A 27,494-nucleotide genomic window follows, 5' to 3' on the forward strand; every position below is an offset into this window, starting at 1 on the left:
AAGTTGAAGTACAGTAGACTTGTATTGTATTTGGAGTTTTTAAATAATTTACTACACATTTGTTTAATTGAAGAAAAAAGAAGTGTGTTGCATTATTGTGGGTTTTATTAAATCAATTATTAAACTTCACGTTGTCTTATAAAATATTTATTTGTATTGCTGTCTTTTGTCATTATCTTTGATTATTACAGCAGCTGTTTTTTGAAATGTCTGAATACTCAAGGTTAACACGGTTTGGAAATGCTATATATAGAATTATTTATGTCTCTCTCTTTAGTCAGAACAATTTAAGTCTTGTTATTTCCCATGTATTTTCCAGTAATTGCCCTTTAGAAAATGTAAGCTGATAAAGTACGGTGAAGGATCAGCCATAAAACAACTGACAAAACATTCTTAAAACCCTACATTCACCTTTGAGGGGCTGTTGTTATCAAGGTCTATAGACTGGAAGGAGTTCAGAGAAAAAGCAACAGAAGATGAAATGAAAATAAAGAATAAAAGAATCAATGCTCAGGGAGACTCTGAAGCATACACTCCCTGTTTCAAGGTCTAACTAAACTCATACGGACATTTTTATCTGTGTGACATACCTCTAATCCTTTTCTTTATGAATTATCGAGGGCACAGGTTGTCTGGCACTGCTATGTTTAATGTGAGAATCTAGTAGACTTCTGAATCTGCTATTAACATCAAAAGGAATACACATCACTTATAATACTCCAAGTGACGGAATAAATGAGCACAATAAAACTATAAAAATAACCATGTAGAAATAATTAGTACACTTATTTACAGGACTAAAGAAATATTCAGAAAGTAACATTGATTTGCAAACAAACTACCAGGACTTTATGATATAATACTCAGTAACAGTACTCTGGAAGCATAAGTGACTACAAAAGAAGTTATTTTTATAGACATTGCAAGGTCATTTTCAGTATCAGCTTAGTGGAAAGGGGCCTTTAGTATAAATAAGGTCTACTGTCTTTCCAAGCAGCTCTCCAGCACATCCAGATTACAGTATGTAGCTAAGATCATCTACACACACTATTCTTTTCCTTCTACAAAATCCTCTGTTTGAAATTAAAGTGCATTTACTTAATAGGATTTCTCTCTAACCAAGAGACTCATAAGATTTGACCAGGTTTCCACAACTAGTATCCCTGCTTTCCAGAGCTGTGCTGCAATGCTCTTGCTGACTGAACAGCTGAAATCCTAAGAAAATTCTGTCACTTCTAACAGTCTACATTGGGAAGAGATTTCTCCTCTCTTAATCTGTGGTTGTCACCCATCTTTTTCTGAAGCATGGATACAGCTTTGATGACAACCTACTTATATGAGTCAAGAAAGCATTTTCATATTGAGTAGACTGAAAACCCTCACATCCCACTCTTCTATTCTGAAATGTTCTTAGCCTAAGAAGAAAACTAACAGGAACCTATTTTGTTTCTGACTGTTTTCCTTGTTTAATTCTGTGGGGTTTTTTGTTTGTTTTGTTTTTCTAAATTGTGTTGACATTTAGGCTTTTATTTCTACACCAGCAAAATTACCATTTAAAATGTCATACCTGAATCTGGTCTTCAATTATTTTACTATTGCACATAACTGCTATTTCTTGCAGAATCACTCTCAATTGGCAGGATGAATAAGAAAAGCAGTAGGCTGGCATCTAAAAGTAGTTTTCTGACATAAAATTAAAAAAATCCAGAAGACACCCACGAACTAATGAGTAGTAAGTCTTTGTTCAGGTATTTTGGCAGAATCTCATGAGGATGCTGCACTGATACTACATAGAGCAGAGCTGCTAAGCATTATTTCTCTCCATAGATACCACAAGAATATCATAAATGAAGATAGGCTGTTGGGTAATTAGACATGATATGTACTGCAGCAGTTTCCTACTGCCAGAGAAGTTCCCTTGACATCTCAAGGGGAGGGGACAATCCACTGTAAATACCCAGCTCATTTCTTTCTATCCATTCAAAATAGCATCTCCAAGATCTTTTTTCTTGCTGGCTGTTCCATGCACATTCAGTTGTTCCAGGAGTTAGCAGACCTAGCTCAAATGTCATGTTTCATCAGCACTTTGCATTACACCACTACTCTGCTTCCCTCACTTTGTCTTCTTGCAATACTCTACTCTCTCCGCAGTCTCACTAATGTCCAGCTTTCACCCTGTGCACCTGATGCTTACATGGTCACTAGGAGCTTCTCATGTAGCACGGGCTGTGAAACACCCCCAAACAACCTGCAAGGCCTGTTCTACTCAAATACGTGCTTGCCCAAAGTCCATTTCCTCTTTGAACTCTAGATGAAAAAAAATCTCCTAGCCACAAAGTTGCTAACTCACAAGGAAGACTTAATCTGAAAGCCTCTAGATTCCCTTTCTACCCTAAAAAAAACCAACCAACCAACCAACCAACCACATGTCCTCCACCTTCTTCACCCTTGGTCCGCTTTCCAGCTTCAGCTCATCTCTCCCCCTTTTTGTAACAAATTGTGCTGGGCACTGACCAGCACTCTCTGTGCTCTGGGGCTGGAAAATCCCTTTCCATTCTACTCTTCCCATTCCATGTTCCATGGCTAAATGCTCTGGGAAGGACCATACATGCTCTTTCGTTCTGTAAAATACCTGACACCACTTTGGAAGCTGCTAGAATCAATACTGATCCTCTTCACTTACTGCTATCCAGCTACCACAGCAATCTGCTCTTATAATGCATGCGTACTTGCTTTCTATGTTTACAGGTGTAAAACAATGATGACTACATTAATATTTTTGCTCTTTTATATCTCTTTTCCTTTTCTCCATTGTGTTCTGCTTTCTTCTCTTACTATCACAGAGTTTGAAAATGACCAGCACTAAATGTACAGGACAAAATAACTTAATTGCTTTTATTACAGTTATGAAGCATTTACACCTCCTATGACATCAATTTATGTAGGAAATAAAAAAGCTGTTTCATAAACACAAGCCTAATTTTATCCATATGATGACTCCTTTATGATTTCCTTACTATTATACCTGGAGAAAAGATAAGTTCTTTTTCCAGATTTGTGACTAGCCAGTACGTGAGGGTACATGAAACCAGTTAATGCCATCTGTCCAGAGTGTGTTTCACATTAAACTCAGTACTGATGTATACAGGGATTTTTGTTTCAGCTGATGAATACATAAAAGCAGACAGATGGCAAGCAGACAAAAAATTTGCTTTTGTCTCAGGTGCATTAAGAGCAACCAAGTCCCTGCAATTTTCCTATTTCTTTTTTCCAAAACACACACACACACAGAAATTATCTGAAAAATCCTTAAATAAATTGATAAGATGTAAATGTATAAAAATAGCTATTTAATTCTAGTAACTGGCTTTTTAAATTCAAACAGACTTTTTGAGAAAAACACCTTAAACAAACATTTTCATAGTTAAGACGATGCTAAATATTTGATCCTAGCATAAAATTACTCTTGATTTTTGATAGATTTCATGTGTTCCTTTTTCCAAGCCCATTGTAAGAACAAATCTGACACAAAACTGTTCGAACACTTACTCTCCCCTCTGAACTGTCAACCTTCAAGGCCTTTCCCGAGTTTACCAGAAGATGGTGCACTAGTCCACTAGTCCCAAGTATAACTATTGAGACTTCCGTATGTCAAAAGTATGTATTTTGTAACAAATTTTTAAAATGTCTTATCAGTAAGTAAAAAAAAATAAAAAGGTCTCAATTTTTCCTAACCATAACACAAGGGATTTAACTTTATCATGGAGGTAACAAGGAAAAGCATAAACCTAGCACAGATACACTAACCAATTACTGGGAAGTTCTTAAGACACTTGTTAAAGGCATATACATATAAATAGTATAGAATAAAACACTCAAATGCCTCCCTCCAGTTCCAAGTATGTAATAAAAAATTTTATCAGTGGAAATTAGTTGTAGCTATTGGTATCTGAAATCCAATTAGAACAAATTACATTCATTAATGTAAACAATATAATTTATCATGCAAGCCCATTGTTTCTATGAAAACAAGTATTGCTTCTTTGGGGTGCTGAATTTATGCTTCCAGGACAACATACACTTCCATCTGAAGCACCCTTGCCTGCTTTTTTATAAAGGATCTGATGACACTTTCCATCAAAAATATACACTGAGCAAAGCAATTCTGTTTCAAAATTGGCAGATAGAATTATAAATGTAGAACAATATTGCGTTTACCCTGCTGCAATTGCTAGTATAATGTTGACTATTGATCTAGCTTAACAGGCTTCACAGAGAGAAAATACAGATGACAGAGGCTGAAAACCCAGCACCACAACTTCCTTCCAGTAAAGTCTTTCATTTCTTCTAACTGTTACGCAATTCTGTATTTTCTAAGCTTCTGCAGAAGACACACACCTTCAATTAGAAACAGAAATTGCCCAACCAGTTACACACACTGGTTTCTTTCTGCTTAGATATTTGCTTTAAATATAACCTAGATGGAACAAATTACAATGGTTTTCAGGCAGCCTAGCTGCTGGGACTTGCCACAGAGCAAAGGTCAAGTTGTATCACAGAAAATTTAAAAGAAAGTAACTCTTTGCATATCAAAAGTTAAAGAGCAATGTCCAGTAAGCTGTAAATGAAGATATGTTTTAGTTATGCTCACTTGTGTATAGCTCTGCAGGATATCATATTATATTAGACCTAATAACTGTCTTTGTGAAACAGCAATGCAAGCAGAAAATTATTATTCCACACTCAGACTTACTATATTTGAAGCTGCTCTGGAGGAAGGATTGAGCGAGGAGATAGTCCCTAACTTTAGCTGTCAGAGCTAAAAAGAAGCAACTTACAGAGCAGGAGTAATAACAAAATTAAATCCTACTAATAGACCCATCAACTGCTATGGCTAAGTAAGGGTATTCATACTGCAGTATTTTTTTTTCAAGAGTTCATACTTTGTTGATGATATAAGGTGTGTTTGTGTACAAGAGGAAGGAGGGAAGAAAACAGATAAAGCCAGATCACGTGAGTGCTGCAGATAGCAACTGAAAAACATTAGACTCCATTATGTTACCACTCAGCCAACTATGGAGCATACTAATATTTCTGAACCAAACTGTGGTGGTCACAAATTAAGTCAATACCAATTTTATTTAGATTGTAGCATTAATTGATCTGTTGTGCAGTTCAGCTAGAATGCCTGATGACTGGTTTTGCAGTTATTTTTCTCTTAAACAAGCTATGTTTTACCCATCTAGCCCTACACCACACACATTCATTACTGACACTAATAAAAAAAAAAAAAAGATTGGAGTAGTGTTTCCCCCATTTCCCGTCTTTGTTGGGTTGCCATATTTTCTTCTATGTGTTTAGTGAAGAAGGAAAAAGTCCAATAGGTAAAGAAGTTCTCTTAGTTTTTGATTTTCATAACTCTTATTACACATTGCCTCAAAAAATGCTCACCTCTAGCTACAGTAATATCTTTGTGCTTTAGTATTCCTTCCTGAGGAATGTACGTTAAATCTGTGGTACAGCCAAACACAACTGTAAGGATTTCTAAAAACAGATAGGAAGGTCAAACACTTTGGTTCTTTACTGAGTGAATCCATCTATGACTTTGATGGCCATTTTATTTATTTAAAGCACTCACCCACAGAGGCTGTATACCTCTGTCCTCTACACCTATCAAGAAGTGACAGACTCAACACGTACCTCAGAGACTTCCACTTGTCACCCCGTTTTGCATACTATAAAAGCTTCCTCTTTGAACTAACACACATACAGGAACTTGAGCAAAGACATGCCTGATTCTTAAAAGCTTTCATTTCTCTTAAGAAATAAAGAGATAATTTAAAAAAAAAAATCATACTAGTACATATACACAACCACTACAAGTTTTATATTAATTCTATGCCTCCCTGAAATCAGTATAAAAGTATTCCCATAATGTCAATCTAATTTTCTTTTATATCTACTTTGTACAACATGGTACTGTAACATTAAAATTATGTCTAATAATTTGGCAATGAGGAAATGAAGAGAACTGCAAGTCATTGTGACTAAGATTTGGCTGTGTATTTCTGCTTTTGGGAGTAAGGTGTATACTTCGGTCTTCAAGCCAAATTCTGTTTTCTGATCACAGCATGTTTCATTCAAAGCACTTCATAAGAGGAAAAATAAACACAGTAGAGGCAGCATAATGCTAACCTATCATTTAATAATGCTAATAGTCATTAAAAAAATATTCAGGCTTTACTGAATTGTAAAAGAAGTCATACAGCAGGAGGGAGAGATGCATCATTAAATGAAACATTCTTAACAGTTTTAATAGAAACACAGCTTTCCCTTTGTTTTGATGTAGTGAATCAGTGATTTATTACAAGTAGATGACTTTGCTTTTCTTTGGCAAACCGATAAGATTTTCCTGTTACTACCAGGGATTACAACTAATCTGGATCTTCTGCATTTACTTCCTTGTTTGTGCAGCAGCAGCATCAAGTCTGGTAAAGAATGGTGGTCATTAGTTAACTGCCTACTGCAAATACATTTATTTCAATTAAAGAAATGACACACAAAAGGAAGTCAAGAATGAGAAAGTTTTGCTAAAGTTGAAAGCTTAAACACTTTTATTTACACTTAAGAAGTTTTTCAAACTTGTCTGGCTTTCTGACCTTTCAGCTAATCTGTTTGCATCCACAGCGACCCCCAACTGCCCTCTATACATCACACAATGTAATACTGCATTGAAATAAACTGCATCTGCTAATGCATAATGTTGACCCTACATGAATTTTGCAATTAAAAAAGTCACATATTCTACAATACTGAAACAAGAAGACAAAGAACTCTAGCTTTTCATAAACACTGTGCTGTTAACAAATCATGTAACAACCTTGGTGGGTGAGCAGGTGGGCGTTCCTTGCTTACACGTCACAACAGGCATCAGCCCTTTCTGGAGATGAAATACGGTTCTGTGTTAAAGGCCGATGAAGCGCTTGAGCCCACAGTTATCAGCAGTCCACCTCTGGTCTACCAGAACAGATTGGTCTCATGCCAAATACCATACAAAAGAGTAAAATTATAGAAAGTGATTTGAAAACCAGAGATCTAGAGAATTGCTGTACCCATGAAGTGGGATGGCAGGTAGCTCTGCCTTGTGACTGCAGGGCTTAATGTATGTTCCTTTAGGCAATGCGGACTGGATTGCTGCAGAGCTCTGGTCCCCACAGTCTGCTTTTGGTGCTGTATCCTACAGACTCTCCCTCCCGAGTCTGTTTTCCACCACTCGGTAACAATAGTGTCTGTGCAGAATTCCCACTCACTTCAGCAGGGAATTCTGCTTTTAAAATCAATTGCTGTGATAAAGTCCCAAATTCAAGAGCTATCATCTCCTACCTCTGCTTCAGCAATACTTGGGGGTCAGTGGTCAGAAAGTCTGGCTAAGTGAGGGCTAAGTGAGTTTGAACTTAAATTATGTTTTCCAATTTACTCAAAAAGAAAAAGAAAATACACGTACACAAAAAAGCTCTTTCACAGCTGTTGCCTGGAGTAGCACTATCACCACCTGCAAGGCTACAGAAATCCCCATGATTGTTAGTGCTTGGGATCAAAAACTGCCAGACCACTTTAAATTTGAAGTTACAGAACACAAACATGTTATTTTGTCATTTTCTTGTAAGGAAACAACCAGGTGAATCAAATTTCAGCCCTTACCCAAAGCAAGAGATATTTTGATAGAAGTACATAAGGAACAGACCAGAATATTATTAGCAGACATGGCCTTCATTTTTCTGCAGTAGCATAATTAAGAGATAGCTTTCAGTGGAATGGACCCTACCTACCAACCTAATGCTCGTATCTTAACAAATTTAAAGAAAAACTGCAAATGTTTTTGTGTGAGTCTATTGAATGACTTATACATGCTTATGTATATGACCTGAATTTATATTTCTTTTTTTTTTTTTTTCAAAATGGAAAGACAATTCTTAAGCATTTACTGTTATTTATGCATATACTGAAAATCTACAGACTTCTGCTTGAGATGTTTACAGACTATACATCCATAATGTTATTAGTAAGGCTCCTCTTTTTTTTTTTTAAAAAAAATCATCCCTATGGTGCATTTATTACAGTACCATCAGCATAAATAAAGCAAAGCAGAACAGGGGAGGGAGAATGAAGACACATTAAAAGTAGGGCCTTTTTTCTGAATTTCTGAGTTTAAACCATCAGCCTAATTATATTCTGATCTCATTTTACATGTGTAACTTTCTAAAACACAGTACAGGCTTACTAATAAATAGCAGTAACAGTAGAAAGAAAATAGGTCAAGAAAATTTTAAGTTTTTCTGATGTGTTTTGGTGGGCAAGACAGAAAGACAGAGATTTGGCAAGAGGAAAAGATATGTCAGCAAGAGAAAGAAGGAAGGAGTCTCAGTAGAAAATAGGGAGGAGGGTGTGAGAAACAGAAAATGAGTAATACCAGAGTCTGGTATAGTCCAGATCAAATGTTTCAAGTTAAAGACACTGATTTTTCTGCTGCTTGACAGCTGGTAAAACTGGAAGCACGTTTGTCTGAATTTTAACAGAGGCGCACAAGCACTTTTTAAATCTTATAGAAATAAGGTCACAAAGATGACTCGCCTTTTCTTAAAAATACTGCATCATGAAGTCTAAATTATTTACACAGAACACTGTTTAGGGAATGTTACACGCGGTCAAATCTTGGCCCAGAGCAGCAGAAACAGTATTGTCACCCAGGACGGGGGCACTCCTGCAAGCCCAGTGTGGTGGCCCAGCTCTGGCGGGAAGCCCAGCACCACATGGGCCTTGACTGCAGGCCTTGCTGTCACCCCTGGTTCATCAGGAGCCAGAGCTGTGGGCACACAAGCCAGGACACCCAAGTGCCGTACCCCAGAGCCCGCGGCCAGGCAGCCAGGCGGGCAGCAGCCTGCTGCCAATGAGGGAGCACCCAGCACCACTGGCACGGGAGGGCCACAGCCCACCACCCCTGCGCAACGCGTTGGGCCAAACCTTGGAAGTTGTAAATAAAGAGAAAACCCAAACCAAATCAAACCTTTCATGAATGCCCTCACTGCTAATATATAAGGGGTTTTTATAATTAATTTTCCAGCAGCATCAGCCAATAATGTGGCCTATATCCTGAAGTCCAGACGAAGTATTTCTAGGACTCTGGCTTGCTAACACAGAAGCACACCAATGAGAGCTTCTGCTAACCCCTAACACCGGAGTTAGTTTTCTTACAACTCCCTCATTTGCCACACAGACGAGTCCTTTACCTTACACACTGATGAATATCTAGGCAGCACACTACCACTGCAAGGGAGCTCAACTCCTCTAAGCACACACCTGGATATCAGACACTGACACAAACCCGGAGTGGGAGGCTTCCTTTGTTTGTACCTGGTGTTTTGGCAAGAGAGGCTTTCTCCCCGCTGCACTAATCAGAGCTGCCGAAGGCTCACAGGCTTTAGGTGGTCCCACAGGTGATCCGGCAGCGATGCCCGGCGAGGCTCTGACCCGCTCGGCTCCCAGGACGTGAAAGGAGGGGGGGGGGGGGGGGGGGAGGGAAGAGGGCGGTGAGGCGCTAAGGAAAGGCCCCGGCCCCGCGGGCGGCCCGGCGCCCCCTCCAGTCAGAGGCCGCGGAGGGAAGCGGCAACGGGCTTCCTCACAGCCCGGGGGTCCCTCACAGCCGCGGGGCCGCGGCGGGGAACGGGCCCAGACACACCCGAGGGCGCGGTGAGTAAAGCCTGCGGGACAGCTCTTCACTCTCGGCTCTCCGTGTGGTGTGAAGGGCTCTTAGAGGGGCCGCATGTCCCTCATGAGCCCTGCAGGACACTACATCCCCATGAACAGCTCCGGTCAGAACATAAACCTAACAAGGTTATCTACAAGTAAAAGCTAATTAAACCAAACTCCTTTAGTCATCTGGTCAAGGTACAGCACAAATAAGGTTGGTACGGCCTCCATGAAGTGTGCTGTAAAGGTGTGTGATCTGTGACCGGGGTGAGGCACCACGGAACAGCTCTTTGGACTGGGTGCCTGCTCTGCGCACTCTTCAGACTTCCTTTGAAGGGTGCCATTAGCCAGGATGGCTGGTTTATGATGGCAGATAGCTTTCAGCAAACAATCCGCCTGCACTCTAGTCACATCAGCATCTGAAGGTCAATAGTTACTTAGTCCAACTGCAGTGCCCCAGTCCACTTCCTCATTAACGCTTTTTTACTTCCATTTCAGTTACACTTTAAGGTGATCGCATTATCTTGTGTGCTCCCCGTATGGCAGGGACTCCAGACAGTGAATTAAAACTGTGCTGAGTAGAGTGGCCACGTTTGTTTAATCTGAAAGCTTTTTTGGGAAATGTCCAACACCAAATATGAGCCAGATCCAGTGAATCATTCCCATTACTCCTGTTTGTTTTCTACAGCTAGGGACAACAACCCTTTGCACCGAGACAGATGACAACCACAGGATGAATAATTTCCTTTAATGATTGCATCAAGCTCTTCTAAGTTACTATTTTCTACAGAAACAACACATGCCAATGAAGTAACTAGATAGTAAAGTACTATACTAATAGCATATTGGGGTAGAGAAACGCAGGGGGTAGAGGACATCAGACAGAGAAATGCTAACACTGGGGCTATCATATGCAAAGACATTCAAATGAAAAATACCACACTGCTCTTGGGTAAACACGATAGAAGATCTGTTGTTAAGGCCTTTAAGTACTATCATAATAACAAAGAACAATAATTAATTATTGCATGTATTCTGCAGAAAGCAACCTTCTACTCTTCCAGAAAGCTATTTACAAATAGACTACTTAACAATCACCCGCAGTTAGAAAAGCATGACCATAGATTCTAATGATGCATTTCTAGTGGTGATTAGAACCATTAAAAAACATTTCTAATGGTTTATAATTTATATTTGAAAATCTTACAAGCCAGTGAGCATTTTAATTAAACTTTGTAATTAATACGAAGGTTGGAAGTAATATTGTTCCATGGAAAAGTAACAGACAGGGTGAGCAAATATGGTGATTGTTTAAAAAAACGAAACAAAACCAAGACCAGAATGGAGGAGATGAAATGGAGAGTACAAAATGGAGAGAAGGAAGAAAGTTGTTAAATTATTTCAATGGCCTCTAAGTTGTCCATGGAATAACAAGTCATGGGTTTGAATAACACAGGACATTAAAGTCTTACTGTTCTCATAAAAGTCAGCTCATGAAGTTCAGCCAGTTAAATCTCTACTGTCTTAACTCTGGTATTTTGTTGAACAAGGAAATAATCTGTATATTGCTTTATAGATTTACGTTGAGTAGTTGTGGGGGGAGATATTGGTGTGCTCTCCTTAAAAGAAAAAAACCCTCACCTGTGCAGGAGACAGAATATCTTTAGGGACGGTCTAAGAACATACAAAATTGTCCCTAGAACTTTAACAGTACTTCAAATCTTTTTGAAGTGTAGAAAAAATATTTTGGTTTCTCACAGTATGTGAAAACCCTCCCCACAAATCTGTATTTAAAAAAAAAAGAGCAGCTAACAAAGCAAAACAGTGTATTATCTTAGCTATTATGCTTCAGGACAGGATGAGAGAATAACTAACCTGTGACTGATGGCAGTCACACTGCTTAGTGCACTACTGGAAGACACTACTGAAAAGTGATTAAGTACAAAAATTACATAAAAATGACATTTCTCTAATGTTGACACTTAGATCATAGTATTTACAGACCATACAAGTGATTTACTGAAGAACAAACTCATTTAATTCATGCATCAACTCAGAGTACAGCACTTTGTTTGATACAGTCCAGTAAAAATATGGAAATACAGAATAACTTACATAAAATATTTTAAAATATTTCTCTATTAAAATACTTAAAACTTGTATTCCTCAGATCACTGGGTTTTTGTGGCTGTATGCTATCCAATCATCCCATAATGTCATTCCTTAAAATGAAAGCTAAGAATGTATTCCGTAGTCTAGTTCCTCTCACTCTTGAACATAAATGCTGATGAGTCATGCTCGCTTGATAAACATTTAAGTTGCATCTGCACACAAGTATGGGATAAAATAGCATTCTTTTTTTCTCAGCATCAACAAATCCAAACAAAACAAAGCTTCTGAAGTAAAGCTACCTTAATATTCAGGAGACGGCTTTACTAAAGTTTTGTCTTTGCTCAGCAGACTAACCTAAAGCACTTCACTATAACTCACTTAGGGGGACTTTTTCCAATTAGCAGTTGTTTCACTTTTGCTTTCTTCCTCACAGAAAGTAATATGCATTCTGAACATCCGTTGTAAAAGAAACACTGTAATATATTGTGAAACCGCTTGGAAGGGGACACATACAAAAAATACCTACAAAAGGACTGTTCTAACATTGGATGCATACATTGACTCATTAATTTACTGGGGGTCTGCCCATTACATTCTTGCCTTGGCCAACCCATTAGAAAACAGATAGACACTTAAAGAGGAACTATCTCTTCATAGAATCATTCCCAATTTTAATTTGTTATTTTCTCTTTGTTAAAGCAGATGTCCCTAATAGCATGTATCTAGAAATGTTTAAAAATATTAACTGTGCAGTATATTTGAGCTTGCACATGAACTACCTTGCACAAAAAGAAGAAATTAACATTATGTAATTAGTTTTGGATAATGCAAGTTTCCTAACTCTAGTAACGTTGTCTGAATTTAAACACGAACAATATTTACATACAACAGAAATTCTCTAATGTTCAATTCCCTTTTAGCCATGCTTAATTCTTATGTTCTAATCCTGCAGTTTCAAATGTAGCCTTAAATAAACTATTGGACTCCTCAGTGGGTAAGCGCATGTGTAAGTTTTAGTACCAGCAGTAGAACATTAGTTTTGACAGATTGTCATCACATCTAACACAGAAAAGAAATGCAAGTATACTTTATGACCACATATGTTGCCATACAAAGACATCCTGTGGCTGTAATGACTATTTGGTCTGTACACAGCACTGAAACACAGTACAGAGACCAGGAATCCCAATTTAGAAGGACTTTTGGGTAATCTTCATTTATGGAATTGAAATAGAATGTTGTAAAAAATTTAAATGTATTTTATTAAAAATATATAAAATTACAAAATAAATGTATTCTGAGAAAACAAAAATTCTATAAAAAGTGTTAAGGCTTTTTCCATCTAGAATTACCATCTGAATATTCAACATCTGACATCAAATGCTTACTGAAAATGAATATTTGAGACAGATTTTTGGACTATAGGGATGTTGTATGCCAACTTCTAAAGCAACATGAAACTCCTCATCCAGAGTCTAAAAAATGTAGGGAGACCCTAAAAATGTAGCAGAAGCATTTCCGCACACTGATTTCAGTAGTCAAGTTTGTGCAGAAGTGATTCCACTAGATTCATAGGGTACCTTTTTGAGGCAACAGAAACTTGTCACTTCGTAAGCTTTCTGACATTTTCCAGCTCTTCTATAGGTTTCCATTTCTGATGGATTGTTAATAGCTGGAAGAAATTCAAAGGAAAATATGAAAGAAATTAGCAAAATCTCAGTGAGCATTTACTCTGCTCCCACCCCCCAATATCACACATCAACTTATTGGTGAAGAAGGATTTCTAGTAGCTTTACATTTTCCTTTCAGAAGTAAACAAAAATAGCAACTGATGACATATTTAATAATTTGTTGAACAAAATCACTTAGCTATTGAATAAACAATAATGACAAAATATTTATTTTTCCTTATCCTGGATGGTCTACTAAGATTTTTGTCCTTCAGGCTGCAGTACTCAAAAACACTCTTAGTCAATTCTGTAATTCAGAAATATGGCAAGAGTAAACAGCATTTCCTCTATACTCCAAATTTCCACTGTTATCAATAGAATTGAGTAAATGAATGTTGGAGAGAGAGAAACACCAACAAGTACACCATAAATTCAGGATCAGACCTAGAATGCAACAGCTGAATCCCTATCATTAAGTAATACAGGGAAGTTACTTTATGTAAAGTAATGAATTATGCAGTTCTACTTTTAAATAGATATACATTATCTTTACATTTGTTTCCTCATTATTTAAATGTGTAAGAACTAGCAAAATATTAAAGTTATTCTTTGTGTGGGTATATATATGCTATTTGTATTGACTATATTATTTGTACAAATTACCTTTTGAGGCTTGTTAGGATCAACAGTTTCCCATGGTTCTGGATTGCCACTCTTATTAATGCTTTAAGAGAAGATAAAACAAAACAGGTACTATGTTTTAGGGTGTAATCTTGCATACATTTTTCTTATATGAGCAGTCTGTTATCAGTAGAACTATTCATGCAAGTAACTAGTTCCCTGAAACACAAGTTTACAGGTTTGGGCATTGCCGTTTTAAATTCTGTGTGGGAATCTATTATGGCTTGCTTTGTTTGCAGCTTCCAAAGCACCAAACAAGCCAATATTGTTCAAGTAAAATGTGTTACCGTAGGGGAAGCAAGGTGAAAATCAAAACTGAATAAAGCCATAGAGAAAAATTTAAGGTGATTCTTACCCTGACAGCTAAAATGCCTATTTCAATCACTTCAAGGTAAATATAAAAAAATCCCAGAAACTTAAAATGTATAAGACTTAGCTTCAATTATTAGCCAAGCCATTAAAATATTAACTTATTGTAAGTTCATATTATCAAATGCTACTCTTTATATACAAATCAATAGCCTGGTTGCAACATATCTGCGTGTCATCTACCTATCTGATTATTTGAAATTCTTCATAAGAACATCTAAAGCCTATTACACCTAAAGCAAAGAAAAAATATAATTAATAAATCAAAAGTCAGGAAATAATTTGGATTACACTCCAAATTAATTAATTTCTACAGTCTTTACGGTCTGCAGATACCTTAGTCATTACTAGTAGTCACGAACATCCAGATATTTTTTTTTGTTGTTGCAAAACATGATGGTCAAATACCTCTGCTGAACACAAAAAGTTAGGGTAAATCCAAAGCAATAAGTATTTTGCTTACATCACATCGGATTTGGTTAGGGAATAGGCAGAAAAAGAGAGAGCCCCGACTGCTGCAAAGGTCACTACTCCAACCAGGGGAATGAGCTGAAAGACATAAAATGGAGAAGAGGGTTGAAGAACAAGTGTCCTGGCTACAGAGCCACGAAGAGGGCAAGGAGGGTTGCAAGGAGCTAAGGTGTGAGTACCCGTTGAGGCGTATTAACTCTGTGTTACTATTCACACCACCTCACCCTCAGTGCGTGGATTTCAACTCACACACGTCCCTGGCTATCGAGGTTTCCTCCCTCAGGGGCTCGTTATGAACTGACAACCCCTGCGCACCTACTTGGGCAGCCGGCATCCCCTCGCCGGGGCGAGGGGGTGAGTTATCCCAGAGCCAACGTCTCTTAACAAACTTACTTCTTTTTTTGCTTTTAGGATCTGGAAGAAGCTCGCGTTCATCTTCGCTGCTGCTGCGCACCTGGAACAAAGGGATCCCTGTTACCGCACCGCGGGCTGGGACCCCCCCCCGGCTGCAGGACCCGGGGCTCGGCCGCCGCCCCCCGAGGGCACGCCGGCTCCGTTACCTGTCAGAGCGGAGAAGGACCGGCAGCGCTGCCCAGGGGCCCCAGCGCCGCGCTCCCCGCGTTATATACGCCCAGCAACGCCCCTAAACGCCGGCTGTGCCCCAACTCACGTAGGCGGGACGCCCGCCCTCCGCGCAGCGCCCCGCGCGGGCAGGCGGCCGGCAGGGCGCCCCCCAGCGGCCGGCGCGGGGAGCCGCCCGCGGGCCAGCAGCGCCGCCCAGCGGCCGGTGTGTGCGCCGCCCGCTGCTGCCCCCGCCCCGCCGCACTCACACCTTCCTCCGCCACCCCGCCTTCGCTCTCCTGTTTGTCCCCTGCCCGCGGCAGTTGCCGCAAGGACAGCGAATCTAGGCCCGTGCACAGGCCAGGCCCTAGCCTGCCTCTTTTCAGTGCTCGTCCGGTGCATATAGTGACCCAAACGGGAGCTCGACCTCACTCAGTCCCCTTTTGCTGTAACAAAAGACCCAGGTTCCCATCACTCTACTGTGTTACACAGCTCCCATCACTTCCCAATACCCCTGTCTGAGAAAAACTCCTACTGAAGGCAGGCTGGAGGTGAGTGGTGCCAGCAGACTCCTGTAAATGTGTTTCTCCCTTTCTCTCTTGCCCACTGGAAAGCACTAAGCAGAAGGAGAGGTTGCCTTTACTGGGTGCTCTGCTGGGGCTCTGTAGCAAGGAGGAGACACAACAGGGCACAATTAGCTCTGATGGTCCTTCTGGGGAGCACATACAGAAGGTAAGCAGCAGCATCTTTGAAACAAAGCAGCTGACAGCATTTTGCTGTCTTAACAGCTTTCAGGTCTGGCAGTTGTAAGGCAACACTCTCAAACACTGGAAAGCAATGCAGGGTGATGTTGAAGGTTTTCATGCTTTATCTCCAGCACTGCTGCTGAGAAACCTTTGGGAAGTTCACTGGCACTGGCCTACTTGTTGCCAGTGATAAAGCAGGAGAAGGGTCCTTCCTTAGGAAATGGTGATCAAAGCCACCAAGCTGTAGGACAGTCGTTTATATCGGAACCCCTTCCTAAGTAGTTACAACAGCTTCCACTACTCCCCTTTGCCCTCTGCGGTCACTAACTGCCTTGGAACTTCCTTTCATGATCCATCTCACTGTAAACCCCACCGCAATGCAGTCCCTAGAGCCCGCTATGGGAAAAAAAATATCTGTTAATGGGTTTATAACTTAAGAACCTCAGCTGAAATAATAAACTATTTTTGACAGTGAAGTATTTAATTGACAAGCATTTTCATGGGTAAAAGGAAAAAAATCATTAAAAATCTTCCTGTCCTGGTAAGTTAAAATGCACACTTACATACATGTAGTAACAATTTCCTTTGATGTACCTGTGTATTATAGGTGACCTACAAAAACATATTGACAAAGAATGGTTGGGTGGGAAAAGAATTCTACAGAAACTGTTATAAAGCAAATGCCCCTCCCTAAATTATTATACTTTGAATTGATTACAGACTCACTTAGTATCTGCTTACTCAATCAAAATGTTTGTACAGTAAGCAGTAACTGATCTAAAATTATTCCAAAAAACCCAGACTCCCAAACTCACAACAAGGTATTAAGCGCTGACCAACTTTTCGCTGACACTGTATTTTGGAATCTGCTTGTAGGAAAGCAAGTCTGTAGATACACACATATAAAAACACCTTATGTTTCATATAGTATGGAACTTCCTCCTATTTAATCTTCTGAAAGCTTTTCTGTTTCTTAAATATTCACCATCCTTTGCAGACTTCACAAAACATTTTAAATTAAATACTTATTATGTCAGTGTTTGTACTGAAAACTAGGAAATCTACAGTAACATTAAGCTGTTCCACAGTGCTTTATCTAAGTATCTCAATGACTCATTTCATCAGATGGAAACCTAGACAAAGCAAAAAAGATTTTAATTTATTCTCCATTATTGAAATTACAGATTTTTCACAACTGAAATTTTTCTGTATTTCATATACACTGAAAACTACAGTAAGTACAGTATTAAACAGCAAGAAAGATGTAAGCCATTGCAAACTCTTTGTAATATATTTAAAAATACCTATGCCACATCACTCCTTTTTGATTCAAGAGCCTAATTCTTGATGATAAAATTTTTCATAAAATTCCAAATCTTTTACGTTTAATGATGGTTTTACAGTCTTCAATGATTTTACAAAATGCTCGTGTTTTACGGCAGTTGCTTCAAGTCCATTCTCTTGCAATGCCAACAAAGCAGCCTTTAAAAAGAAAAAAAAAGAAACAACTTGAAGTGCTTCTGTTTTAAGTTGCAAGGAATTTATTGCAAGTATTCTAAAACATTTTACATGAACCATTATTTTGGATAAAGCATCTGAAAAGAGCACTGTATAATTTATGGTTATTTAAAAACAGATAAATATAAAATAAGATTAGTACAACTTCTTCATTCACTTTTTTGTCTGGATTAGACAATATATCCTTGATGATTTATATATTTGGATTTTCTTCCTAGTCTTGTTTTATACAACTTATCTCAAATACTTACAGATTTCTCTTCTCAATTTTTTTCTCTCTAGCTTTGACAGTACATGCTAATTTCAGCTAAAAATGCTGCAGTTGCTTGCAGTACACATTCATCTAGATGTGAGCTTCGATTAGAAAGGGCCATGTGAAACAAAGGGTAGTACAGTTCCTTGACTTCTAGTAAATAATCACAGAAAAAATCCCAGTAAGAATAAAGGCTTTGTCTAAAGAATTAACCCTTGTTCAATTCTTCCATTTTACTCATTCTCTTTATATTTTCATTATAAACTGTGAAAGAATCCATATTACAGATGGCTTGGTAACATCTATGAGTTATCTCTCTATTCACTGAAAGGTTTAATTTACAGTTTATTTCACAGATTAACCATGAATATTTCTTACCTCCTTGCACAAATTTTCAATATCAGCTCCAGAGAAGAGTTCTGTTAGGACTGCCAGATCTTCTAATGACACATCAGTATCTAATGGAATTTTTTCTGTGCAGATTTTCAAGATAGAAAGCCTTCCCTGTAAATTGTTGCATATTATACAAGAAAACAAACAAGCCAATAATTAATCCCTCTCCAAAGCAGCACCAAATTTGAAATTAGAACTAAAAATCCCGAAGAGTACCAAAACCAAAAGTTTTTGGTGGAAGCATGAATAAAATGCTACTAATGGAGATAATACTTAACTCTTATGGTTATCTCATATACTAATGTCTGTTATTCACAGTTACTCATTTGTTAATGAAAACATAGCATTTTACACTGAAGAGTACATATTTGGTCTCTTTTGGGTAAACTCTTTTTTTTGAGAAGCTCAGGACAATTAGCTACACTACTCTTGAGAACAGGGCACAAGAATGATTTGAAGCAAGGACAGACAACTTGTTAATTACTTCTTAAACTGCAGCTTCATTCTGTAAATATAGAATTGCTCCAGATTTTGTCTATTTTCTATATGCAATAGGATAGCAACACACACCAATTAAAATGCTACTAGTGTTTAAATTACAAATGTAGTTACTCCTTTTTTAACTTATTCATTGTTCCTTGAGTTTGGTGACTGATCTTCAGTGAATCATCCATCAATTGTTAAATACATTATAGGAATATGCCCCCTTTGCTTTTAAAGTATGCTGGCAATTAGTATCTCTCCATGTAAAGCCATGTATGGATTTGTAATACATCACCTTCAGATCTGGAGGAGGAATATAGATCACCTTGTCTAGCCTTCCAGGACGCAGTAAGGCAGAATCCAACATATCTGGTCTATTTGTTGCAGCAACTACCATGAAATCTTTGTTCAAAATTTCCTGAAACTCTAGCTGATTAAGAGATGATATAAACAAATTAGTGCAACATGGTTAAGATATATATCATCTAAAGATATTAGTTAACTACTAATGGGAAAAGGGGAAGGGTGAGAAGATGATGTATCTTTACAAGTAGTTATTTTCCTTTCAGTACTAATATTTTTCTGTGGAGGTAAAAAATGCCTTGAGGCAGGTCAGATTAGATGACAAGAAAGAAATATAGTTAGTATCTGCCTTGACAATAAGTACACACTTTTCTTTGGCTGGATTGTAACAAAGACATTTTATATGCAAAAATTCAGTATCCTACAATTCTGAAACTGTTTTCTTCAATTTTCCCCCAGAGAGTATCATAATATGAAGACAGAAATTTAACTACAGAGAAGCTAAATATTAAATGGTGTGAACAATTCACTGAGAAGTCCAGCTGCAGCTTTCTGTTTAAACAAGTATCTGATCATAACTGTAGTGGTTTTGTAGAAAGTATGTACAAGAAAGCACTGCAAATGAAGCATGGGAAATGCTTACAAAAAGTAAGTTTATGAAGGAACTTATAATAGTAAAAAAAGCACCAAGTCTAAAAAAATACCTTTGTGTCAAGCAAGAGGATTTTTGTGACAGAAAATGAACACCAACTAGTAATTCTCATTAGCCTGAGTGGGCATTTTGTCCAAACAAATTAAGTCTCATTGAGGAGCACTGCATGTAAAAACAGCAGCCTATATATGATATTTTCTAAAAACTAGAAATTATGACAGAGTAGAAGAGCATCTTGCATATTTTAAAGCTTGAAGATTTTAAGTTTTTTAAGTGTGAATGGCAACAGCTAAAATTTTTGGAGCAACTGGACAGCATTTATCATGCTTCCTATATGGAAAAGAAACAAATACCTTTCTTTCCTCATCATATTGTTCTTGACATTGACCCTCAAGCTGTAGTTTGCTTCCTCTTCTTTCTGTGACTTTCAGCCCAATACCATCCAACTCATTGAGAAGAACAGAAAGAACCCGCTCTGAGACACCATGGCCAGTTTTGCAGTGTGACCGAGCTCCCAAGATAGAATCAATCTCATCTAGGAATATTATTGCTGGAGTATTTGCTCTTGCTTGGCGAAAAACCTTTTGTAAAATATTGATAAAGTAAAACTTAATGCAGACATGTTATCAGGTAAGGTAAAAACACCTATTTACATATACTCTGCATTTTAAGTACTTAACTTTAAAGATACATTAGTAAAGATTCAGAAGAGCTGTTCTAGTTTATGTTTACTATTATATTCTGCTTCTTATTTAAATTCCAAAATGAAAACAAAAACTTTCGAAGTTTAAAACTGGTATCATTTTAGGTCTAGATTCTCAGTTTACACAAATGTGAATTTGTAAATAATTTCTATTTAAGAATCGGGTGAGAGCTTTAACTATCATCTTTTCAATAACAAAACTTAGACCTAACTAAAACTTTACAAAAATCAAGCAAAAATAAACTAGAGACATTACACAATTAAAAGCTGTACCTGAGACAAAATTTTCTCTGAATCTCCGACATAAGGTGAGAAAAGGTCAGCACCGCTTATAGAGAGAAAGGAACAGTGACAACTTGTGGCCACAGCCTTCACCAGCGTGGTTTTGGCACACCCTGATGGCCCATACAGAAGAATGCCCTTCGGATGAGACAGGCCCATCCTAGAAAACGCCTGAGGAAATTTCATAGGCCACTCAATACTCTGTCAATACATAAAAAAGGGATGAAATTCTGTGAAACAAAACTAGAGTTCATGGGCAATCAATAAAATTGCTTAGCACATTATTTCCTCTCCTTGGTACAAACATTAATTTGAAATCAGGGAATACTAATTTGGTCTTCCTTCATATAATGCCCCCCTTCTTAAAGTTCCCTCTCCATCTCAAATGGAACAACAAACAATCCTTGAGAGATGATACACAATAGCCACCTCTGGCTACAAATTAAGGAATGGACAAATCACATGACTACAAGTTAAGTGTTTTTCAACTACTAAAAAAATGAAATTATGCTTGGTAGTGATATCTTGTGACTGGAACATTACTAGCTCACAAACATTGTAACAACTTAATGTACTATAAAAAAGTGTTTAAAATACAATTTATAATCAGGTAATTTCCAAGAGAATTCATTTCCACAATGCAGCGTACAGAATACCTTGGAGGACATGGTTATTAGAAACCAGCTGGTTATCTAAATTTGTTTTATACGTTACCTGTTTTAACTTTAATTTCACATCTTCAAGACCACCAATTTGCTCCCAAGCGACAGGTTTACACTCTGTTAGTCCAATTCCACTTCGAAAGGAGGATGGTTGAATTTTTTTAAAAGCTTCATGGAAATTTGCCATGTTAATCACCGTTTCAGTTGAATCCTGAAGAAAATCAGATAAAACATATTAACAACATTTTTATGTAATATCTTACAATGCTGCATTAGTATGCAAAACACTTCACAAAAGGCCAAATGCAACTAATAGAGAAGCAAATTCCTGCCCTAACAAGCTTAAGCACTGCAGACACAAAGACATAAGACAAAGTAGAATATATTTTCTTTAACAGCAAGTTTTTACACAGGAAAAACCAGTTTCAACAGAAATGAATGTTTTAAAGAAAACTATTGTTTCCCTAAAATATATCTCCGTTACACAATGATCTGCTAAATTAAATGGTTGTTAGTTTCAAGGTTACTACACAACAAACCCTAGAATCTCTTGAATACAAATAAAAACGTTCTAACATACATTTTCACTGTGTACTGAAGAAAGTAAGCCACTTTGTCTCAAATAGACTAGAAAATACCACAGAGGCAGTAACAGAACTAATAAATATTTTACAAAGGTGCCTGCAGTTTTCAAGACAAATAGGCCATCTACTTATTATTTCAATTTGTCCATCTATTTCTTTCTGGGATACCAGGCTCAAATTATTTTATTATTTTCAGTATTTGTAAGGTATCGAAGACATGGAAGGTCTCGAAATATGATGCTCTCTTTACTCCTACCCCTGAGTGAAGGCAGAGGGTTCTACCATTCTCTATAGATGCTGACTCTGGAAATTTTGCAAACACTGCTTTAAATTTCCACTCAGCCATTCCAGATGAAAAATCACAGCAAACATATATCTCATAATTTTTGTAAAAGTCAGAGCAGATAGATAGAATATTAAGAAATAGGTATTACAGTTGTGGAATTAAATTTCTGCATACTGGGCAGCTGTATACTTTGTATCTACAACAATGATATATCCAGCCATACAACCCAAATGCTAATATTTATTATCACTAGCACTTATATATTAACGTGTCAACCTAAATTTAATTTTCAATTATTATTAAGTAGAATTATAAATCACCGATAGCTTCAAAAGAGAGATTCGGTGGACTTTATACTTTGGTTTACAAAAAGAAAAAAATCTTTGCTTTGCACAATCTTAAAAAGATAAGGATGAAAACTTCTGGCAAAGCTTTTCACCCAGAAAGGAGAAAATAGTCTTTTCAGGTGAAAACTGAAAGGACTGGTAAAACAGCATATTTATGTTTATAGCACACTTGATGTTTTCCAGTATTTTAATTTCCGAATTTTTCAACTCGTTGAGCTTTTCAAGTAAAGCCAAGTATTAACGGGGAAAGGGTGGTACATATATCAATGACATTCTTGACTAATTTTCAACCATACCAAAGAGCTGTGGAACACAGCCTGCATAGCAGCTTCTCTGCAGAGTGCTGTAAGGTCAGCTCCAACGTACCCAGTTGTCATTTCTGCCAGTTTAATCAAATCAACATCTGTAGAAATCGGCATACTGGATGTAAGCAACTGCAGAATGGATCTTCTTTGCATAAGTGTTGGGGTCCCAATAATAACCTAAACCAAATATAATAAAAAAAAATTTTAAGTAGATATTTTTGCTATATCACTTTTATAGACATAGGTGAGCAACTTTGTCTCTGCTTTATACACTTACTGAAGATTTATACATTCTTATACTGCAACTAAAGAATTTTACAAGATACTTATTACCAGCACTGTACAAATGACAAATATTTAAATATATTTTAAATACATTTACACTTACTTTCCAAGTGAACATTGTATACACAGTTGTTCATAAGACACTGTCAGCTAGTGTCCATCAAGTCCTGTCTTAAGGTAATTTCAACATAAGACATAACACTGAAATAAAAATTTCCTTGCATCACAAGGACTGAATTAGATTAATCTAAAAGAAAAGAGTCGATCAGATAAACATTCATACACGATTAACCTGGTAAAATGCCACCATAAAAATGTAACTCAACAATATATAAATCCTGTAAAATAATTAAAATTGTGAAAACATTAAAGAACTTGACTAAACTGGATGACCTATGAGTACATTGAGCCAGCAAAATAAACAACAGAACCAAAAGCATTGTGTGTTGCCTAACTGCATGTGTTCTTTCTTCTTTTGACCATAAGGCTAGCAGAAGTTTTCCAGAGTAGACCTAGCCCCTGTTACTGAAATCTGAATAGAATTTTTGACACAAGTTACTAGTTCTCTGTCACAATAAATTTTTAAGGAGGGATACATAAATCTTCAATCCGGGTTTTAAATGAGAAAAATCTAAGTCTGTAATCGTAAGCATCTGTAAACATAAGAAACCCCTCAAGAACAGGTCCCCATGTCTTTACTATAAAGAAGCATAAAGTGTCCCTTTGTCCTTTTCAAATATTTGGAGCTCTCAGTATCCTGAGTAAAATGTGCTCCCTATCTTACCCAAGCTGCAGCAAACTAAAAAAAGAAACACAACACAACTCAAGCCTGTAGAATTGCAATATGAAACATGACTAGTAGACATTATAAAAAAAAAAAAAAAAAAACACAAACAAAACTTTATTAACTGCCCCCAGCTCCACCTTCAAAAAGTAAAGAAAAAAGACAGCATACAAACAACAGGGTTTGCTTACCTCCCTGTCAAATCTGCCAGGTCTTCTCAGTGCAGGGTCTAAGGCCTCAGCCCTGTTTGTTGCTGCTATAATGACCATCTTACCGTCACCACCTACACCATCCAGAAGTGTTAGCAACTGAGCAACAATACGATCTTCAGGAGCATTGTTTGAACTTCCTCGCTTTGGGCATAAAGAGTCAACTTCATCAATAAAGAGAATGGTCGGGCCTTCATATGACATTTCTCTGCCCTTTTCAAAGACTCTTCGCAAATTCTCTTCACTTTCTCCTGGTCTTGAACCATAGAGGGCCGGGCCACTGATGCAAAACAGATACGCACCCACTTCTTTTGCTACTGCCTTTACCATGAGAGTTTTGCCTACACCTGGGGGTCCTATTAATAGCACTCCATTAGGGACAGAAAGCCCTAGCTTCTTAAAAGTTTTTGGGAAGCGGAAAGGCAGATCAATAATTTCTTTCAAAGACTTTCCCACATCATCTAGTCCTGCAATTGAAGTTTTTGTAGTGTCTTCTGATAAATGCTTGTACCATCCAAAAGTGACCACCTCCTTAATTTTTATGCTTGTTTGGGGAGTAATCAGTCCAGCTTCATCCATCGAAGAGTCTACATACAGTATTTCAATACACACCACAGGATTTTCGAGATTTGGGGCAACAGTAACAATGTAATTAAGCGAAACATAAACATTTCTTAGCAGTTCTCTGATTATCTCCTGCAGCACTGCTCTGGGAGTCGACTTTTTCAGTGCAGAGCTCTTAACGACCACTTTCACAAACACCTTTTTCAGCTGGCGATCCACCAGAAGCTTCAGCTGGCCGACACTGAGCGTGAGGCCCGTCAGGTCCCTTGCCGTTACCCCCGCGGTTCTGCAGGTCAGATCAACCTGCAGGTACCCGTCGGCCAAATCGTGCCTGGGCCACGCCGTGCACAAGCAGCAGCCGGTAGGCAGAGATATCCTCAGCGGGGCGCCGATCCTGGCTCCCAGGAAGGAGAGGGTTGCAGGTCCTACCCTGCACCTCTGGGTGCCTTCATCTCCCGGGTCCAGCAGGAGCAGCTTCAAGGCTGCCACCTCCATCGCGGACTGTGCACGGTGTTCCCTGCGGCAGAGAAAGCAAGAAGCCGCCCTTTTCTGCGCGGCCCCGTCCGGCTCCTTACTCACCCCGCCTCGCCCTCCCGCTCCGCCAGCGCCAGGCCCACCGCAGCCGCGCACCGCCCGCCATTAACCGGCTGCCCACGGCACCTCCCGCGCAACAACCGCACTGACAAGCGGCCGCCGTGCCCCCTGCGCATGCACCACAGCGGAGCAAGCGCAGTGAGAGCGAGGCGAGGCGGGGCGGGGCGGTAGCGCGGCGCGGCGCTGCTCTCCTCTTCCCTCCTCTCCCCGCCCTCAGGCTCTGTCCTTTGCTGGGGGGTGGGCTGTCAAGCCGCTGCTCCTTGAGGTAAACGCCGACCCCGGGTGACTGGCTGCCCAGTTGCGGGCGGGCTCTCGGCTTCTGGTACTCTCTTCTCACAGACTGAATGGATTGACGTCCCACTCCGCTGACACTCGGCTTGTTCTCCACAGAGCTGGTCTTGGCGGGGCTCGCTCGCCTCGCTCACTTCGCCTCGCTCACTTCGCCTCGCTCACTTCGCCTCGCTCACTTCGCCTCGCTCACTTCGCCTCCCTCACTTCGCCTCGCTCACTTCGCCTCGCTCACTTCGCCTCGCTCACTTCGCCTCGCTCACTTCGCCTCGCTCACTTCGCCTCGCTCACTTCGCCTCGCTCACTTCGCCTCGCTCACTTCGCCTCGCTCACTTCGCCTCGCTCACTTCGCCTCGCTCACTTCGCCTCCCTCACTTCGCCTCCCTCACTTCGCCTCCCTCACTTCGCCTCCCTCACTTCGCCTCCCTCACTTCGCCTCCCTCACTTCGCCTCCCTCACTTCGCCTCCCTCACTTCGCCTCCCTCACTTCGCCTCCCTCACTTCGCCTCCCTCACTTCGCCTCCCTCACTTCGCCTCCCTCACTTCGCCTCCCTCACTTCGCCTCCCTCACTTCGCCTCCCTCACTTCGCCTCCCTCACTTCGCCTCCCTCACTTCGCCTCCCTCACTTCGCCTCCCTCACTTCGCCTCCCTCACTTCGCCTCCCTCACTTCGCCTCCCTCACTTCGCCTCCCTCACTTCGCCTCCCTCACTTCGCCTCCCTCACTTCGCCTCCCTCACTTCGCCTCCCTCACTTCGCCTCCCTCACTTCGCCTCCCTCACTTCGCCTCCCTCACTTCGCCTCCCTCACTTCGCCTCCCTCACTTCGCCTCCCTCACTTCGCCTCCCTCACTTCGCCTCCCTCACTTCGCCTCCCTCACTTCGCCTCCCTCACTTCGCCTCCCTCACTTCGCCTCCCTCACTTCGCCTCCCTCACTTCGCCTCCCTCACTTCGCCTCCCTCACTTCGCCTCCCTCACTTCGCCTCCCTCACTTCGCCTCCCTCACTTCGCCTCCCTCACTTCGCCTCCCTCTTGTCAGGCGCTTCTTAAACACGTTCCTAAAAGCTGGGCTTCCCCTTCCCCGTGTGTTAGTGCTCCCCTTGACTCAGGGTAGCACCTTTTTCACCAGTGGTTGGGGTTGAGTCAACCGTAGGTGCTGGTTAGGAAGAACAAGTGGGGAGCCACATAATTGACTTGGGAAGCTGCTGATACAAGTAATTAGGACACAGATATTTGTTCAACAATTGTTAAAACTGTAGTAGTATGTTGCTCTGGCAAATGCTCAGTCAGTGCTTAAGAAAAATTAGTTGTATAGCTTTTTAGTTCACCTTCTTAAACTGTGCCATGAATTCACCACCTTCTTAAATTATGCCATGAATTGTGCAGTACTTTTATAAAACCTTCCAGGAAATCTGTCAGCATTGTGGGATACAAGGTAAAATCATGATCTATAAAATTTAGTACGTGCATAATGTTATTCTTGCAAATAGCTTAATTGTAAGTAAATTTACACATGTACTGTATACATCCTTCATTTGAAACCACATATGTACAAGAATTGAGATCTTAAATACATAACACCAGTCAGACATAGTTATGTTCACAGAAAATGGAGAGAGAGTGGTTTATAGCATGACTACAAA

General features: G+C 39.4%; 2 protein-coding genes across 2 annotated transcripts; both read right to left on the reverse strand.

Annotated features, from left to right (window-relative positions):
• Nucleotides 1-11,762: 11,762 nt before the first annotated feature.
• CUNH15orf48 (chromosome unknown C15orf48 homolog) lies at nucleotides 11,763-15,736 on the reverse strand. The gene is made up of 5 exons (XM_032983021.2): nucleotides 15,611-15,736; nucleotides 15,444-15,504; nucleotides 15,043-15,128; nucleotides 14,193-14,253; nucleotides 11,763-13,531 (listed from the first exon to the last, which is right to left on the reverse strand). The coding sequence occupies exons 2-5, from the start codon at nucleotides 15,483-15,485 to the stop codon at nucleotides 13,463-13,465; spliced, it is 258 nt and encodes an 85-aa protein (XP_032838912.1). The 5' UTR covers nucleotides 15,486-15,504; nucleotides 15,611-15,736; the 3' UTR covers nucleotides 11,763-13,462.
• A 1,890-nt stretch (nucleotides 15,737-17,626) lies between these two features.
• On the reverse strand, nucleotides 17,627-25,670 carry SPATA5L1 (spermatogenesis associated 5 like 1). Its single transcript, XM_032983020.2, has 8 exons — nucleotides 24,389-25,670; nucleotides 23,120-23,305; nucleotides 21,659-21,817; nucleotides 20,936-21,145; nucleotides 20,313-20,540; nucleotides 19,300-19,434; nucleotides 18,507-18,632; nucleotides 17,627-17,839 (listed from the first exon to the last, which is right to left on the reverse strand). The coding sequence occupies exons 1-8, from the start codon at nucleotides 25,463-25,465 to the stop codon at nucleotides 17,687-17,689; spliced, it is 2,274 nt and encodes a 757-aa protein (XP_032838911.2). The 5' UTR covers nucleotides 25,466-25,670; the 3' UTR covers nucleotides 17,627-17,686.
• Nucleotides 25,671-27,494: the final 1,824 nt, after the last annotated feature.

Source organism: Tyto alba, unplaced genomic scaffold (assembly GCF_018691265.1).
Source record: "Tyto alba isolate M040663 unplaced genomic scaffold, T.alba_DEE_v4.0 Super-Scaffold_41, whole genome shotgun sequence".
Taxonomy (NCBI): Eukaryota; Metazoa; Chordata; class Aves; order Strigiformes; family Tytonidae; genus Tyto; species Tyto alba.

Bases quoted from the DNA above. Each gene is read 5' to 3' on its own strand.
- CUNH15orf48 (XM_032983021.2), bottom strand. From the start codon at position 15,485: ATGAACGCGAGCTTCTTCCAGATCCTAAAAGCAAAAAAAGAA. The intron at 14,254-15,042 runs GTAAGCAAAATA...CTTCTCTTAAAG, and splicing joins CTAACCAAATCCGATGTGAT to CATTAATAAGAGTGGCAATC. The intron at 13,532-14,192 runs GTAATTTGTACA...AATTTCTTCCAG, and splicing joins ATCCTAACAAGCCTCAAAAG to CTATTAACAATCCATCAGAA.
- SPATA5L1 (XM_032983020.2), bottom strand. From the start codon at position 25,465: ATGGAGGTGGCAGCCTTGAAGCTGCTCCTGCTGGACCCGGGAGATGAA. The intron at 18,633-19,299 runs GTGATGTATTAC...AACAATTTACAG, and splicing joins TTCCTCCTCCAGATCTGAAG to GGAAGGCTTTCTATCTTGAA. The intron at 17,840-18,506 runs GTAAGAAATATT...TTCTTTTTAAAG, and splicing joins TTGAAAATTTGTGCAAGGAG to GCTGCTTTGTTGGCATTGCA.